This window comes from Dendropsophus ebraccatus, chromosome 8 (genome assembly GCF_027789765.1).
Source record: "Dendropsophus ebraccatus isolate aDenEbr1 chromosome 8, aDenEbr1.pat, whole genome shotgun sequence".
Taxonomy (NCBI): Eukaryota; Metazoa; Chordata; class Amphibia; order Anura; family Hylidae; genus Dendropsophus; species Dendropsophus ebraccatus.
In genome coordinates, this window is record NC_091461.1 from 89,566,246 (window position 1) to 89,584,798 (window position 18,553).

General features: G+C 42.2%; 1 protein-coding gene across 3 annotated transcripts in view; it reads left to right on the forward strand.

Moving 5' to 3' along the window:
* Positions 1 to 18,553, forward strand: part of LOC138798719 (heparan-alpha-glucosaminide N-acetyltransferase-like) — a 222,682-nt gene that overhangs the window by 21,467 nt on the left and 182,662 nt on the right. For 2 of the 3 annotated variants that reach the window (XM_069979277.1, XM_069979279.1), the window contains exons 5-6: positions 14,601 to 14,670; positions 15,893 to 15,956. In XM_069979277.1, the coding sequence (XP_069835378.1) occupies positions 14,601 to 14,670; positions 15,893 to 15,956 (134 nt within the window). The remainder of the gene's footprint in view (positions 1 to 14,600; positions 14,671 to 15,892; positions 15,957 to 18,553) is intronic. The other variant, XM_069979278.1, reaches the window with a different exon arrangement.

Sequence of the window (18,553 nt, forward strand, 5' to 3'; positions counted from 1 at the left end):
AAGTCAATACCCCTATTCCATTGGGACGAATACATAGATGCTGCTCTCACAGACCTTTAGGTATCCTTAGATGCCTGCCTTCTTCCAATTTCTAGTAATTTATAAATCAAATTTATAAAATAATGAAGCTTCCTTATAGATATAGACATGGATTAAGATTAGCATGCTCGAGTCGATCCGAACCTAAACTTTTGGCATTTGATTAGCGGTGGCTGCTGAACTTGGATAAAGCCCTAAGGCTATGTGGAAAACATGGATATAGTCATTGGCTGTATCCATGTTTTTCAGACAACCTTAGAGCTTTATCCAAGTTCAGCAGCCCCAGCTAATCAAATACTGAACGTTCGGGTTCGGATCGAATCGAACCTGAACACGGATGGCTCATCTCTAATTAAGATATTTAAAATGCTCAAGTACATTGTAGAAAGGTATATAGGGCCAGATTATTCATGCCTCCAGTGCACGTCCACACCTCTTTACCACCAAAAAGCATCCCAAACTCAACTTACAATGGCCTCAGGATACAATATTTTCAACATACAATGTTCTGAACCATCGTAACTTGAGATTAGACTCAACATACAATGCTACAGAAAGCACATGTGAATAACTAGATGATCAACCAATGAAACTGGCCATTATACTGGTAAATCCCCAGTATTAGTGACATGCATGCACTGGTTGGCTGTCTAGTAGTGATTCTCCAGAGTATAGTGTGATACTACATGTCCTGTACTGCTCTTTTCCTGAGCGCGTTTTCCATAGAATTTTGGTCTCAACATACAATGGTCGTCCTGAAACCAATTAATATCGTAAGTTGAGGGACCACTGTATGTGCCTTTCAAAGCATCTGCACATCACTAACATGCATTTTATAGCTGCCCATTTGTTTCTAGTGCACTCTCGCACCATAAACACACATCCTAAAGTTTCTCATGTACCTACAGTGCATTCCCACATCACTAACAAAAATCTTTTTTTGCTCTCATGTTTCTCCAGTGTACCCCAACACCATTAACATCTTACAGTTTCCCATGTACCTCCAATGCACTTCCACACCACAAACAACCATCCCACAGCCCCCAGTGTACCTTCACTGCACCCCAACACCATTAACATCCTACAGCTCCCCATGTACCTCCAGTGCACCCTAACACCATTAACATCCCAGAGCTCTCTATGTACCTTCCATGCATTCCTACACCAGTATGTACCTCCAGTACATCTCCTCATTACTAACATTCTACTGCTCCCCATGTACCTCCAATGCATTCCTACACCACCAACAAACAAATTACAGCTCCCCCTTTACCTCCAGTACACCACCTCACTACTAACAAATATATTACAGCTCCCCATGTACTACCAGCATGAACTTCACTTCTTATGAATTGGGATGCGGGCGCATCCCAATTCACTGCTGCACACAATGGAGCGTTCAGCTGGAGTCGCTTGCTCCATTGCGTAAACTGACATGTCAGTTTTTTTGCGGCGCCACTAGAGATCCCGGTCGGAGCCTATACTATGTGTTTACACTCCGGCCAGGATTCCATAGATGGCAGCACTACATAGGTTTCGTATTAATCACGGCAACAATGGTCGTGATTAGAGATGAGCGAACATGGAGCATGCTTGAGTCCATCCGAACCCGAACTTTCGGCATTTGATTAGCGGTGGCTGCTGAACTTGGATAAAGCCCTAAGGCTATGTGGAAAACATGGATATAGTCATTGGCTGTATCCATGTATTCCAGACAACCTTAGAGCTTTATCCAACTTCAGCAGCTGCCACTAATCAAATGCCGATCGTTCGGGTTCGGATGGACTCGAACCCGAACCCGGTTCGCTCATCTCTAGTCGTGATTAATACAAAACTTATGTGGTGTGAATGCACCCTAAAATTGGAATTTTACATTTTATTAGGCAAGATAATATAATGTTGAGGCTTTTTTCATGGCTAGTTGTGCAATGATGTTATTGCTGAGCCAATATTACCGTCAGCCAGAAATCTCTGGACAACTGACCTTTGTCATTTTATATCCCGACATGACATTTGGAGGAGGTGACAGCGGCATTGTTTCCTCTGTGTCACGTCTGTCTTACACTGTCACCCAGATGTAACCTATGTATCTATAGCCTTAGAAGTAATATTTTATAAAGTTTTTTAGAGAAATCATTTACATTTTGTTATATGAAGGAAATTAATAAATTAATCATAATGAAGGTGAAAGGTTCGGTGAACATTTAACTTTATGAAATGTAATCTGTAACCATTGACTCGAGATAACGTGCCATAACATGTGCCGTAAATGTGTGACGAACTCTTTCCTACGTCACTGTAACCATAGAGCAAGCAACTGTGACGAATGACAAGTCTCTGCTTCCTCCGGGTGTGTTGATTTAGTGCTAGGCTTGTCAGAAGATGGAACAAAGCAAGTTACTATTTTTCTACAGCTCAATGCTGGACTAATATGTGTTACATGCATATGGGACTTTCACAAATGACTTTATTTTATTCACTGAAACAACTCTTCTAGCTCTGACATGCAAGAAGACACATAATAGACATGCAAGTCTATTATGATCTGCAATGTGAATATTTAGGATTAATACTGTATAATAGTTAATGAAAAAAAAATACTTTAAGATGTTTTTGGTTCCATTTTGTCCACTAGAAAATACCTTTTAGATTGTTCTGGGTCAGTGAGCACTTTTAGGCTATGTTCACACATAGTATATCTGGCAGTCTTTTGCTCAGTCTTTTTTCAACCAAAAGTAGGAGTGGAGCTAACAGGGCAAAATTATAATGGAAAGATTTACAGAGTTTTTGTTTTCATCCCCCTCCTGGTTTTGATTGAAAAAAGACTGATGGAAATACTGTGTGTGGGCTCTGGTCAGACCAGCATCACTCAACTGTGGCAGATCCATGTTCAAGCAGTTACATGCTGTTGAACCCCTTTGACACTATTGGGGTTCTGTTTTTGACTACAAGTAGAACACTGCACATTTTATGGTGGCAGAAAAACAATTGGAGTGTCTGATTAAAATTCCCAAATACACGTGATCAGGGTCTCAAAGGAGTACTTTGGTTGATACATTTTACATTAAAAAAGAGCAAGGTGGTGGTATAACATGGAAAAGTTGCATTCTCCTGCTGTAGATTCCCCGGCAATACTGTTGTGAACTTGCCAGTCATTGCTGTTGTACTGTACCTATGTGGCTTTTATTACATGGGGAAGACCATTAGGTGCATTTATGTCAGGTTATTGTACATCTGCGTATATGGGGAATAGGCTCGCCTAGACTTAGGGCCCTATTACATGGAACGAATCAGGCCAATTAGGCTGATTATCACTCCATGTAGTAGAGAGAAGGATCAGCCAATAAAACAATCATTGGCTCATCGTTTCTTTTGGTCCAGACCTAAAATCATTGGGCGTTGAACGTGCATTTCTACGTGTAATAGCGATGTGCGGCCGACAGCTGATGATTGTAGTATAAAATAATAAAGCATTAACTTACGACCTTACGACATTCCCTGGTGTCCTCAGGCCTTCCCCGCTGTCCTTGAGGGCCTTCCCTGTCTCTGCAGCTCTGCATTCTGCTCCCTTCTGTTCTGGTCTTTGCACTGACAGGCTGCAGCCACTCAACCGGCCGAGACAGGCCATGGCCATTGATTGGCTGAGCTGCCGTCTGTTTTTATGATCATGTATTAATTTTTTTTTTTATATCTGATTTTGGTGTTCTGTCACTTTATATTGGTGTATCATGGAGGTGTTTCTATTGGTGTCAGTTTAAGGTGTGGATATATTTCACACCCACTGACATCAGAATTTATCACTAGGCTGGAAGAAGCACACCTGCGTGAAACAGCTGTTACCTTAGTGGAATGATCCATTTGTCTGTATCCCCCGCTGTCATGATGGTGATGTAAAAAATAAATGGTTTGCTGCATGAGTGCCGTTATTTTGGCAGCTGAGCACCAGTTATTGAAGACTGTCCTACCCCTTTTGGGCTTGTGACTTTGTTTCTCACTGCACCCAGTGATCATTTTGTAAGGGCCTCAGTAAAATATCCATCATCCCATTAGGATCTTTGTTCAAGAATTCATCAGAGACTCTTTCAAGGTAAACTTACAGATATCATAACAATGTATTAAGGACTAACTCCTGAATTTGGTAAACCCTCTGTATTATTACTCTACAAACCTAAGCTTTTTACATTGACAATAATGTGAAAGGTTCTTCTAACAAAATACACCTCTTCTCGTTGGCTAGCAAGGTAGATTCCTGGCAGGATGTTCTACTGTTTGCTCTGTCTGAATCATCGGCTTGCTATTGCTTACTTTTCCATCCCGTAGTGGGTATCTCATACTGCAGGGAAATCAGAAAGATTGTGTATGCTGGCTATGTGCACTGCATGGCCACGCTTTACAATGTTTTCCTAATCACATGGACAGGACAGTGAATAGCAGATAAAATGGTGACCCACTCTCTGCAAACACTGCTGCCATCCATTCTTTCTGCTGAATAATGAGGTTTCATTACCAGTCATCACATTATTTCTAAGAAAACATTATATTTTATACATTCAGCCCGGTATACAAGGGACATATTGAATGTTTTTTCTCTCCGACTGTTGACGAATCTTATTATGATGGTTGTATTTTAGTGACTCATCGCAACCTTGATATCCTCTATGGTTTTGCTCTGTAAAGAAATGATTCAGTGTATATTTTAATTAGTATGGGCTACTAGAAGAAGAAGAAGAAGAAGACTTAGCAAAGCCTTCAGGGTGCGTTCACACATACAGGATCTGCAGCAGATCTGCAGCAGATTTGATGGTGCAGATTTGATGCTGTGTTCAGTTATTTAAATGAAATCTGCTGCGGATCCGCAGCAGATCCGCAGCAGATCCGCAGCAGAAAATACGCTGCGGATCCGGTAAGTGTGAACGTACCCTTAGGGTTCAAACCCACTTGCCGGATCTGCAGCGAGTCTCCTTGCTGCGTTTTTGCAGCGAGACTCGCTGCAGATCCCAGCCCTATACTTTCATAAGCAGAGAAACTCGCAGCAGGGATGTACATCCCTGCTGCGATTTTGTCTGCAGCCCTCCCCATTAACCCCCTAGCCGCCGGACATTATACATTACCGGGTCCCCGTTCCTGCTTGCTTCCGGTGTCTTCACGGCCCGCCCGGCCAATCAGTGCGCTGCGGCGGGGCAGCGCACTGATTGGCCGGGCGGAACGTGCCGGGAGCCGCCGAAGCAAGCAGGGGTGGGACCTGGTAATGTATATCCTGCCCGCCCCCCCTGCAGCCCCGATCGCCCCCAGCCCCCGGCCGCACGATCGCCCCCCGCAGCCCCGATCGCCCCCCGCACCCCCTGGCCGCATGATCGCCCCGCGCACCCCCCGGCCGTACGATCGCCCCCCGCACCCCCCGGCCGTACGATTGCCCCCCCGCAGCCCCCGGCCGCACGATCGCCCCCGCAGCCCGTGCGGCCGGGGGCTGCGGGGGGCGATCGTGCGGCCGGGGGGGCGATCATGCGGCCGGGGGGTGCGGGGGCGATCATGCGGCCAGGGGGGTGCGGGGGGCGATCATGTGGCCAGGGGGTGCGGTGGCCGATCATGCGGCCGGGGATTGGGGGCGATCGGGGTTGCAGGGGGGGCCGGCAGGATATACATTACCAGGTCTCCGCTCCTGCTTGCTTCGGCGGCTCCCGGCACGTTCCGCCCGGCCAATCAGTGCGCTGTACCGCCGCAGCGCACTGATTGGCCGGGCGGGCCGTGAAGACACCGGGAGCCCCGAAGCAAGCAGGAACGGGGACCCGGTAATGTATAATGTCCGGCGGCTAGGGGGTTAATGGGGAGGGCTGCAGACAAAATCGCAGCAGGGATGTATATCCCTGCTGCGAGTTTCTCTGCTAATGGGGCTGGGATCTGCAGCGAGTCTCGCTGCAAAAACGCAGCAAGGAGACTCGCTGCAGATCCGGCAAGTGGGTTTGTACCCTTAAGCATATTCACACCTCAACCAGAAAATCTGCCTGAAAAAAACTGCTCAAAAACAGCTTACATTTCAATATATACATACCATATATATATATATATATGGTATTTATTTTTTTCTTTCCAAAAAATAGGGGTTTAAGCACGGCTCCTATTGAAATAAAGAAAATAGCTTTTCAGCTAAAACAGAGATTCTTCAGGTGCAGTTTTTTTTTTTTTAACTAAAACAGATTTTTTAGTGCAATTTTCATTTTTAACCCTTGTGACGTTCTCTGTAGATTTTTTTGTTAGTGTCAAGTGTTCATTTCTAGAAGACTGTTTTATAGAAAATGTAATATTTCAGAAAATAAAATCCTCTACTGCGGAGTAGAAATTCTTTTCCCAGCATGCCAATAGTTAAATAGTACTAATGAACTGGAGGTCAGTTACAGCGAGGAGCCGTAATTAAAATATTGTATTACAAAGAGCGAATTTCAGTCTGTTTCTGTAATCAATAAGTATGGTGTCAGACAGCTGAGGCTGGCATGGGACTAACCCCCCATCTTCTCAAAAGCGTTAATGTACCCCCTTAACTAAACTAATCAATGGGGGACATCTGGGAGAAGGAATGCTGTGTTATTCTCCTTTGTAGGATCTCAATCAAATCCACAGCAGATCGTTACTGTTGTGAACTATATATATATATATATATATATATATATATATATATATATATATGCGTTACATATACATACAGTATATATATATATATATGTATATATATATATATATATATATATATATATATATATATACTGAATTTATATATAACGCATATATATATTTCAGAACAGTAACAATTTAATTGCACTAATTAGATTACTAATTTATGCATTGGAACAAGGTTTCCTGCCTTTGCATATTCATCAGGGTCTGACGTGTTAGGGTCACTGTTCAGCTTTGTAAGATGCAACAATAAAAAGTTATGGATGATCATGTAACTCATAGCTGTAAATTATTTCAACACCAAGGACAGCACTCGTCGTTCGTGGAATAAAATATGATTTTAATTTACATGATTACCAAGCGTAGGAGCCAAGTTTGTAAATTTCTAGTCCTTGATCTATCCCTTGTTTTCCACATTGAATGAGTTGACCGCAGCGATAGCTAAAGTGATGGACCCTGTGATGTTTTCTGTAACTTTTAAAATTTTTGGAATTATGAAAAATTTTCAATATACATCAGTTTTTAAAGAACTGTCCTCTTTGACAAACAGAGTCCATGCAGCAATTTTCCAAATAAGTATCTGATCACAGGTATGGAACCTATAAGCGTCAGCACCAATCTGTAAAATGATCCCTAACTATTTGGCTGGGTTCACTCAATATTTCGGTCATTATTATGGTCAGTTTTTAACCAAAACCAGGAGTGGGCCAAACACAGAAAATGTTTAAATCTTTCTATTATAGTGTTAGAATTGTAGGTGGATTGATAAAGAAGGGATGGGGAGAGGACACAGACAGTAAGCCCTATCCTGGTCCCACCTGGCTGCCTTGAACAGCCCTAGGCAGCTTCGGCACACTGCCGAAGATGACGCTGGAACGAGGTCAGGTAAGACTATAACATATAGTTTTTATGTTTTTCTACTCTGGTTTTATCCCAAAATACTATATGTGAACATAGCCTTATGGGTAATTCTTAGTAATGGTCTCCTCATATGGGCCTGAAGGACCACTACCTCTGCACCCTCTATACAGTAGCTACGCCACTGGGAAGGCTGCTTTTTAGAGATAAGCTTTGTTATCTCTGCAATCTGCTCTTCAGCCAGCTGCCTTTTAACTCTGTTCTGTGCTGCTCCTCCCTGGGTGCTCGCAAAAGATAAATCGGAGAAGTGTCCCAGGACTGGATCCTGCTTTTCCAGGCGCCCGAGGAGGTGCAGCACAGAGCGACAGTCAGTTGAAAGGCATCAGGCTGATGAGCAGATTTCAGAGATTGGGATGTCCACACTATTTGATCACATGGCATTTGGCATTTGCAGCATCGTGTTACAATTTTCTTTTTTTTTTTGTCTGTCTGTATTTCTGCCATAGCGGTAAGCACCTGCATAGTATGAATAGTGGCTTTGGATGTGCTGGTCATTTTCTTGTTTGTCTGTGTAATATGTCTCTTAGTCAAGGCAAGAACTGTATGCACAAACATAAAACACTAAACTGTCCAATAAAATCTTAGGCCAGATTTACATGTCTGTGTTAAGTCCATAATGTACGGTCCATAAGCTGACTGACTGAACAGATTGAACACTCAAACTTTTTAGGGACTCCCTGCATGATAATTCATTTTAATGCATTGAGCTTCAAAACAGCTCAAGCCCTCTGTTGCTGAACTGACATGGCTGTGTCAGTACAGTAGCGTAGATCTTTAACTGTTTCAAAGCTCACTGCATCATGATTCATTCTCATACAGGGAGTGCCTGTCGTTCCATGTAATAGCAGCGACAGCAGACCGCCGTTATCTCCTATGGGCTCTCCTAGTTAGAGCCAATGAGATCACCTTTTAAAATAATTACCTGGCTAGTTGTTGGAGTCAGGTGGGATTCATAAGTGGGTTGTTTTCTTTTACTTTAAGGCTATGTTCACACAACATAAAAATTTATCAAACAATGGCTGTAGTTGCAGATTTGCAACCATGGCCAGTATTTAATGAATTTGCTGAATTTAAGTCTATGGAATCCTGGCTGGAGTGTATACACACTGTATACACTCCGGCTGGGATTCCATGCGTCCTCACAAAAAACTGACATGTCAGTTTTGTGCGCCCGCTATTCATTGAAGTGCAGACAATGTAAAGTGCCGCTCCGGCTGCACTTTACCTTGTCGTTATGGGTAATTCTAAAGAAATTAAGTTTATTAGGCCAGTACTGCAGTACCGGCCGGAATGAACTTCACTGACAACGGCTGTTCTGTGACAAGGCCGTGTCACACAACGGCTGCTGTCATACACAGTGTGAACCCGGCCTCAAAGTGTATCTTTAGAGAAATACTGGCATGGCGAGAAAGTGATTTGACCTATAAACACAACTGAGGTATTTTAGGAGTATTTGAAGTCTTAGACTTTGGTGCGATTTTTCAAAATTGGGCAATTTTATTATGTGTAGCAGCATACACATTGATCTGGATGGTAAGGGGTCTGTGAGCTGCCTGGGGGCATCTGATCAGGTGATAATGTTATAATTCACAGGAAGTCAACTGACCCAGGACAGACCACTTCCTCTGACATATTACACACAGTGATTATCTGTGGGTCACACTTGCGATCAGATGACCCAATTACAGTAATGAAATGCATGGATGCAAATGTGCTGGAATGAAACACATGGCGCTGTAGAACTAGTTATGGCAAGTGTGCATGACATGGGCAAAATAAGGACCCTGGACTGCCTATTCATAGCTTTGTCTCTGCATAGTCTCATCCCAATTAGAAAGCTCAAAGGGAACCTCTCCCAGTGAAAATAAAGTTCATAGTGCTTGCAGTGTGCTATAGCGCAGGATATGATAAGTAATTTCTGATTTATTAAAGGGAAACTGACAGCACGAATGACAGCCAGCTCATCTTCCGCAGAGAGGGATTTCAACATGAGCTGGCTGTCAATCATTCTAGAGAAGACAGGGGCAGCCCAAGGACAAAGTGGTGACCAGAGAGCGGCACGGTGCAAACAGTATTACAGACCCGCCTCTGTGACACTGACATTTTACTATAATGTTGGATCACAGAGCAGCCCTAAAGATAACTATGCAATGCTTGTGTGATGTGTGGTGTCCCACTTGGGGTGGTGTTACTATTCACACCCTCGTAAAAGTCTACTTTTTGTGGTCTTATTGCAGCTACAGTATTACTAAACATGACCACTAGATGTAACTGTATTGTATAACTAAAGTATGGAAGCTGCACAGCTGAAGTGTCCTAAAGAGTTATTGTATGTGTGTGAACCAGATTCTGTTATCCAGTAGGATCTTTCCTTTCTTCTGTCCTATCACCTCTCTCCTATCCACTCTTCTGTTGCACTCTTTCCACCCAACCACAGTGAACCTCACACGTTGGACAGGAAGGGGAGGAGTTCAAGAGTCGTGGTCTTAGTCAGTACCCCGCATGGGTAGGACCCAGGACAAAGCCCGCTTACAACTTTCTTTCTTGAAGCACCACTCATGCTGTGTGATGCAATGCTAAACTCTTCAAGAGAGGACTAGCCAACAGATCATCTCAACCCATGCTGAGGACAAGAAGTAACTACAGTGCAGGACAGTATCCCTAAAGGAGCCAAAGAGCTAGAAACTGATCCGGGTGGAGCAAAGTTACTGAAAGTCTATGAACTCCATCTTGCAGCTCGGGTGTAACCAGAAAATTCTGACCATTCTGCTCATCCCAGGTAACAAAAGTCTGGGGCCTGTACTATTAGTAGTTCAGCCAAAGCTAGTGGGCATCAGGTGGTGTGAAGACTAGAGAAAAGGTCAATACACAGGCACAGGTTGTCTTCTTCTTTTTTTACAAGTATTCTTCTATACACTCCAACCTCCCGGCAGAGCACACTACTACTTGGGTTGAGACTCTCACGGCACTCTCCTCTCTACTACGCTACCTCAGTATAACTTTATTAACTCTACTACATCCTCCTTCGCACTTAACACACAGATCTGGTGGTTCTATGTTCATGTATTTATTGGAACTGTATCAAGTGTATGTCAAGATCCGTTGTATTTTCTGCTGCACATTATCAAGTAGTAAACCAAGTCAACGTTATCAACTGAGTCTGTGATTATTCACCACCACCTGCACAGCATATATACCGCAACCTTGGGACATTACCCTTACTGTGGGTGGCGGGTCCTACCACTATTTGGGAGGGTTACTACACCACTCTGGCCATCTGTGACAACAACACCTGTGACTACACTATCCCAGGGGACCCTGCAGCAACCCGACAGGACACCGACCACAGGGGAAAAGGGTACAACCGGCCGTATATCTTAAAAGCAGGCGTGCCATTCCACCTGTGTGCCCAACAGGCACTGGCATCATGTGACAAAACCTTAAGGTCCGGCTGTATCTCGGCCATCCACCAAAGAAGTGGCGTCACACTTCCATCGAGCAACTGACCGTCCGTCCCACCACAGAACGGCCACTGAAAAATTGCAGCATGGATATACAGTGGTGCCTTGGATTACGAGCATAATTCGTTCCGGGACAGTGCTTGTAATCCAAATCCACTCTTAAACCAAAGCAAATTTTTCCATAAGGAATCATAGAAATGCAGACAATTGGTTCCACACCCCAAAAATAATGATTTATTATTCTGAATACCATGTAAAACAAATGAAACAAACATTCAGAAACAGCAGAATATGTGATATAAGCTACTGTACAGTAATGGAGAGGATGGGAAACACAAGGGCTGACAGAGACTGCAGGAAGCATGAAGCAGGGCAGATGTGGGCACATACATGCAGCACTCTCTGTCCGGGGAGATACAGCTATGAAGGGATTACCTCCACAGTCCTGTCCCCTGATGCAAGCCCCAGCCTGAAGTGGATCTGCTATGATTTGGAAGGTGAGGGAGACTTACTGGGTCAGAGTACAGACCTGTAGACCCCGCTATGCAGACTATGTCCCTCCTCCACTCGGCTTCCCACCTAGTACAGGGAGCTCTTAAACCAAAGCAATGCTCTTAAACCAAGTCACAATTTTGAAAAACTGTGAGTTCTTAAACCAAAACGCTCTTAAACCAAGTTACTCTTAAACCAAGGTACCACTGTATATCAATATATGTATGCTGTCAGTTTCCCTTTAATGTACCATGAATAGACCGGCGGTCCTTTTTTTGAAATGCGTCCCGCTTCCTGCACACGGTGCTGGTCTTTTACCAAGTACCAGTCTGGCCTGAAGCACTAGGGGCGGACCTCCCCCCCCCCCCCCCCAATGACGTGGCTCCTTTGATTCCAATGGAGCCGCACCATAAAGGAGAGGGGGTTTCCTCCCTTTGGGGGCGCGTCAGCCCACCCCCATGCTTCAGGCCGGGCTAGTGCTTGGTAATAGACGGCGGGCCACGTTTCAAAAAGAGGAGGACGGCAACGGCATCTCCATGCCAGCGTTGGTCTATTCATCGTAAAAAGAAAAAATCAATGTACTGCTGGTACATTCACTTTAAAAATCTAGTGGGTAGTCTTATTAGTGATTGACAGCCCCTGCTATAAGAGTTTACCATCCAAAGATTAGCTGCCAGTCTGTTTACATCCATCCACTGGACTCCTACATTCAGAAAGAGCAGGGATTTACATTAACTGTTATGTAATAAGAAGAAGCGGCACTCACCACCACATGCATGCAGCATTCCTCTGAGGTCTGGAGAAGCGCGTCATAGCGCAAAACAGCTGTCACCTATTACCTTCATGGGAAACGAGCATCTTACCTGCTGAACCAATACCGCTGTATATATAAAGTTTTTGACAATAAATGGCACGCATGTGGTGATGAGTGCCACTTCTTATTACATTGTTAGGCTATGTTTAACAGTGTCCGTTGCATAGCGACAGATGCTGTTAAACTGCCGGCTGTCGGGCTGCATTTAGGACGTTCCTGCAGCCGATACCTCTGTATCAGCTGCAGGAATGTTCTTTTTTTACTATTGATTTTCGTCCACCGTCAGGTGTGCCTTCAAATCAATTAGCCATTTACTTCAATGTAATGTGGGGCCACCGACGCACATTACATTGTGTAAACAGCTATTATTTCCGGACGCTGTTCATTTAACTGCATCTGGAAATAATAGGCAGGTACATTATTTTAACCTTTTAACATAACGATGTGAACTCGGCAGGTGGCATTGCATTGACTTTAGTGCAATGCTGCCCCTGCAGTAAAGAATGGATGCTGATTCCATTGCAATCAGCATCCGTTCTTTACTCAGAACATGTGAACATAGCCTTAGAGTGACGTTAATGCTGAGCACCCCACCAAAGCAGAACTTATCCACATCATTGCATCTGTTCACTCTTACATGCAAGTAAGAGTAGTCTTTAGAGGCATAACCAATAGTTGCCGTGCCGGTCTATATTTTCTATCATACTTGTTCTTGATGTAAAGACATTGACTGTTATACTGATCAGCTCCTCCTGCTGTATAGGATGCTGCCTTCAGAAATCACTGCCTTTTCAATGGGTCAGGTTCCCTTTAACTATTTCTTGTGGTTGCAAAATAGGAACGTGCTTCTTGCTGTGTATGAAATTTACATTTTATACTTTGGAGTTGGAACTTGACCATGTAGAGCAGCAAATTTAGGAGAAATAAAAGTGAAATCAAAGCTGGGGTGTTGACCTCCCTGTGCCAATGACTACATATATACAGCCACCACTCTACTGAGATCATGGACCACATACCCAATCCCAATTTTACAGCATGCGTAGTTAATGTGCAATAAAGCTCAATTGGCCGAAATTCCCTTTTCAGCCATAGAATTGTCCTCTTGTTCATGCCCTATGTGAGGTTTGGTGGCCTTTAAGATCAGGCACAGTGCTGTCTTACAGGATATTTTATACACTGACTGATACAATGCTCAGGTTGACCTTTGAGATGTTTATCTGATTCTGGAGTAGATCCTAGGGCTGAGACAATGACAGTCCACAGCCTGAAAACAAATCTAGCTCTGAAGAGACAATCATGTCTTGGCATCATTGATTTTTAATTAAACATCTACAAGCTGCTTAATCTCGTTATGGGACGTTAATTGACATTGTACTTTACAATGCAAAAATAACACATTGGAAGCTTGGCTGCCCTCCTGATGAACACAATCAATAGGTTGTCAGATACATACACTGAGCATTATATAGAGTACATCCACTATTTGACCATGAAGCGTATAGCACCTGCACTTTAGGGGAACGTCGATTTAATTAGAAATTAATTTGCTGCTGACAGAAATGTATTAATTAACCGGATCATATATGCTTGCATATAGCAGCTCCATGTTATCAGGCCTTTATGTAGCATTATAGATAGATTACTTAGATTACTTATAGATTATATATTATAGATTATAGATTACTTCTATAGTACATTGTAATAGGTCTGGCAGGGCCCAATAGGTTTTCATAGGTGGCAGACGTGGAGGCCATTTTTGGGACCTTATTGTGTAGGGTCACTAATGGGGTAACAGAGGTATCGCAGCCACAATTGACCAGGGCACTTAGGAAGTTAAAGCAGTCTGTAAACGAACATCGATCTTAGAGAGTAGCACTTGATCACAGAGGTTTGATCAGTCATGCGGCTCTTTCTGGCAATGTGCGGTGAGCTCTACATCCCTTATTACACAGACAGAAGTACAGCTGGTGACCGGTAATATTTTGGCATGTCAGAACGGCAATTTTAGCTGATAAATAAATATATTCACAGTCATTGACTGATTGCTAGCCTTATTGCATAGGACGATCTCGGTCTGTTTGGCTGGGAATCGCCCTGTATAATACAAGGTTGTATATACAAACAGTAAGTTTATGAAATCCCAGTTCACTAGAAGTAAAGACCATCATTTTTGACCATTGCAATATAAAGTATTTTTCTCTTTGCAGCATTGCTGGTTGCCTTGGTGTGCCTGCTGTGCATTTGGGCATTGTACTACCTTACAACATATATCTTCAGGTATGTTCAGCGCTGTTCATATAGGTATATTTTCACACAGTACATATATTGTTACAGAAATGGCTGTATTTAGAAGACATTTTTTAACAGATCTTTAACGGTTCTGTTTTATCAGACGATATCGATAAGAGTATGGGTGTGGGCAAATTTACATAGTATTTGGATTTCTTATGTGAACATAGCCTAAAGGCCCTATTACTAGGTCCAATCAGGAGGAGCAAGCGAACACCAACCTGTCAGATCAGCGCTCGCTTGCTCCTTGTTTCCTGCTTATGGCGCTATTAGAAATACTGACAGCGAGCACGAGCTCGGAGCTCGGAGCATGGAGCTGCGAGAGGGGCTACCTGGATGATCTTCAGATAATTGGCCGAATATGAACAATAATCAGTTTGTGTAATAGGGCCTTAAAGGGCAAAGGGATGCTCAATGTCCCTCCAGTGCCCTGTGTCCCTCAGTGTCCCTCTGCCATCACCCTCTCCAGCAGCCACAGCCCGCACAGCTCTGGGAGTCGGGTCGTGACATCACCATGTTATCCAGGAAGTGAAGCCTTGATGCAGCAGTAAGTGCAGGGAAAAAAGCACTTTATAAGCATTTCCTATAATAAGTGTATATTGGTGATTTGAATAACTTGTGGGGGGCAATACAATACTTTAATAAAATTTTTCACTGGACTTCTCCTTTAAGTTAAGACTGTGAATATGTTTTTCCCAGGTCTACAGTATCTAATTGTTTGCTCCTTTTTATTATTATTTATTGTTTAGATTTTTTTTACTATCTGTTATTCCTTGCTCATGTTATTCTGAGCTTTGTTCACTGTATTTCTTTGGCAACCTTATGCGTTGTCTCACATGTGGTGTTCTGGGATTTCATGCCCTTTGCTTGTTTCTTTTGCATAGTTTAGTCTAGGGCTAGTGCAAGGATACTATAGGGGCAACAAGCTTAGGTTTCTTGCCAGCTTTAGTTAGAAGAAGATTGAGGGAAAGATAGGAAAAGTTAATTGCATGAAATTTGATATGCTATTTCCGTTAAATATTTCCTTTAATTTGAAGAAAAAAAAAGATCTTCCAAAGTCAGAAGGGGGAAAAAAGCACCAAAAATGTAAGAAACAGAGACATTCATTTTCATTCCTACTAAAAAAAAACTCCATATTTCAAAACTTGTCCCTGTAAAGTTACAGAAAATTTGTTCCACTTAATTGATTTTATTGTTTTCACTTTTACAGGTTGGCGTGCACTCACAAGTTTTTGGAGGAGTTAAAAAAAAAGACTTGCTGTGATTTTCACAATGTGAGTGCAAAATAACCACCTCAAATGTCCATTTATTATTATTTATTTTTAAATCGGCCTTCATTCCAAAGCGCTGTACAAGTGATAGAGAGCGAACAGAACATTACTTAATCAAAGCACGTTACATGAGTAAGATAAATGGAGGACTGGTACATAGGGATAGAGGACCCTGCCCATGAGGGTTTACAATCTACAAGGTAAGGGGAGGAAGACAGAAGGTAAAGGGCAGCCAAAGTGTGATGCAGAATTATTATAGGTTGTAGCCTTATGTAAAGCTTGCTTTTGTAGGTCTTGATTGTGGTGAAAGCTGGATGTGTCAATTCTTTGGGCAGATGGCGGAGAGCGTGTGATACATCCTAATGAATCAATGGGACAGACAGAACTGCAAGCGGAGTCTGTAGCACGAACTCTGCTTGAAATTCTGCACTGATTCCATTGTGTGAACATGCTCTTAAGGCCGATAATCGTTCAGTGGAATAGAGCCTTTAGATGGAAGGCCAGAGAGAAGAATGCTGCAGTAGTCCAAGCAGAAGATAATGAGAGCAGTTTGGAGGCTCTTGTTCTTGAGACCAAATATACAGCTCCTGCACAAGGTTTTATTACTGCAGCAGCCGGAAGCAATCGATGTGCCTATCTCATCGATCTATGCTGCATATCTATGAAGCATAGATCTCAATGAGAGATCAGTGCACTTATACTAGAAGTCCCCCAGGGGGCTTCTAGTATAAGTGTAAAAGTAAAAATAAAAGTGTTATTATTAATAAAAAGGCCCCTCCCCTAATAAAAGTCAGAATCACCCCCCTTTTCCCATGTTATAAATAAAAATAAATAAACATGTTTGGTATCGTCGCGTGCGTAATTGCCCAAACTATTAATTTATCACATTCCCGATCTCGCACGGTAAATGGTGTAAGCGCAAAAAAAAACCAAAGTGCAAAATTGCGCATTTTTGGTCGCATCAAATCCAGAAAAATTGTAATAAAAAGCGATCAAAAAGTCGCTTATGCACAATCAAGGTACCGATAGAAAGAGAACACTTCATGGTGCAAAAAATGACACCTGACACAGCCCCATAGACCAAAGGATAAAAGCGCTATAAGCCTTGGAATGGAGCGATTTTTAGGAACGTATATTTGTTAACAATGGTTTGAATTTTTTACAGGCCATCAGATACAATGAAAGTTATACATGTTACATATTGTTGTAATCATAACGACTTGAGGAACATATATAACAAGTCAGTTTTACCCCACGGCGAACGGCGTAAAAACGAAAAACCAATTTCACCACACTTTGAATTTTTTCCTGGTTTCGCAGTGTTCTTTATGAAAAAATTCAGCCTGTCATTGCAAAGTACAATTAGTGACGCAAAAAATAAGGGCTCATGTGGGTTTCTGGGTGAAAAAATGCAAGTGCTATGGCCTTTTAAACACAAGGAGGAAAAAGCAAAAACGCAAAAATTCTCTAAGAGTTAAATACTTTCAACATAAATAAGCATTTTAAAACCGTGGGAAAAAGTTTTTCATGTTTAGTTTTTCCTTTTTATTGATAGAACAAGGTACTAAAACCACGTTGAGAAGATTAGTTAGGAGACGTTAGATGCTACATGACGGATGCATCAGTTCCTTTGAAACTAAAGGCCGTATTACGCGTAGCGACTATTGTTCAAAGCTTCGCTATAACGAACGCTTGCTAGCGATAACTTGCGATTCTGAGGTTATTACATTCACTCATTACTTTTATGAACGAATGTTTTTACATTGTTATATGGTCGCTAATCATTCCTCAGGACAACCCACACAACATGTTTTAACGGCGAACGACTTATTACACGAACAAATATGCGAACGATTGGCGAACTACCAACGATAATTTTTCAACATGTTGAAAGACCAAAATGAATGATTTTTCATTCTTTGTTTCATTGCTGGGTGTTATTACAAGAACAGATAATCGTTCATTTCGATAGATTTAGCAAATTTTTAAACAATAATCGTTCCACGTAATAGGGCCTAAAGAACCTCTTTGTCAAAACAGAATGGCAGATGTCTTCTACTAATATATATACACCTATAGGAGGTTCTGTTTCCCTCCTGTACCTGTATGGAACGTATATTGGTGAATTGCTCGTAATGCCTATACATAAGAATTAAATTTATGAAAGGTTAATTTTTTTTAAACAAAATAGACATTTTCATGTGTATTAAGAACCCCTCACATTTCTAAGAATAAATGTGTTGTGTATGAGGTGTCGCTGTGAAGATTCATTGAAAAAGCAAATGAAAAAGAAGTGTGATTTGGGAACAATGAGGGAAGTGATATTTTTTATTTATCAGCTGTTTGTTTAAAAAAAAAAAAAAAAAAAAAGATGTTAAACTTTTTTTTTTATAAAATGTCTTATACTCTGGCTTGACATATTATCCCAGTCATGTTTCAAGACTCGAAGGGATGCTACCTCCAATAGGTGGCAGTGAAGAGAAAGCATTTTTAGTTTTACAGAAGTGTTACTTTACATACTTTTTTTAGTGGAGCATTGCATAGCTTAAAGGGGCGAAAAATATTTTTCTATTAAATCAACTGGTTTCAGAAAGTTATAT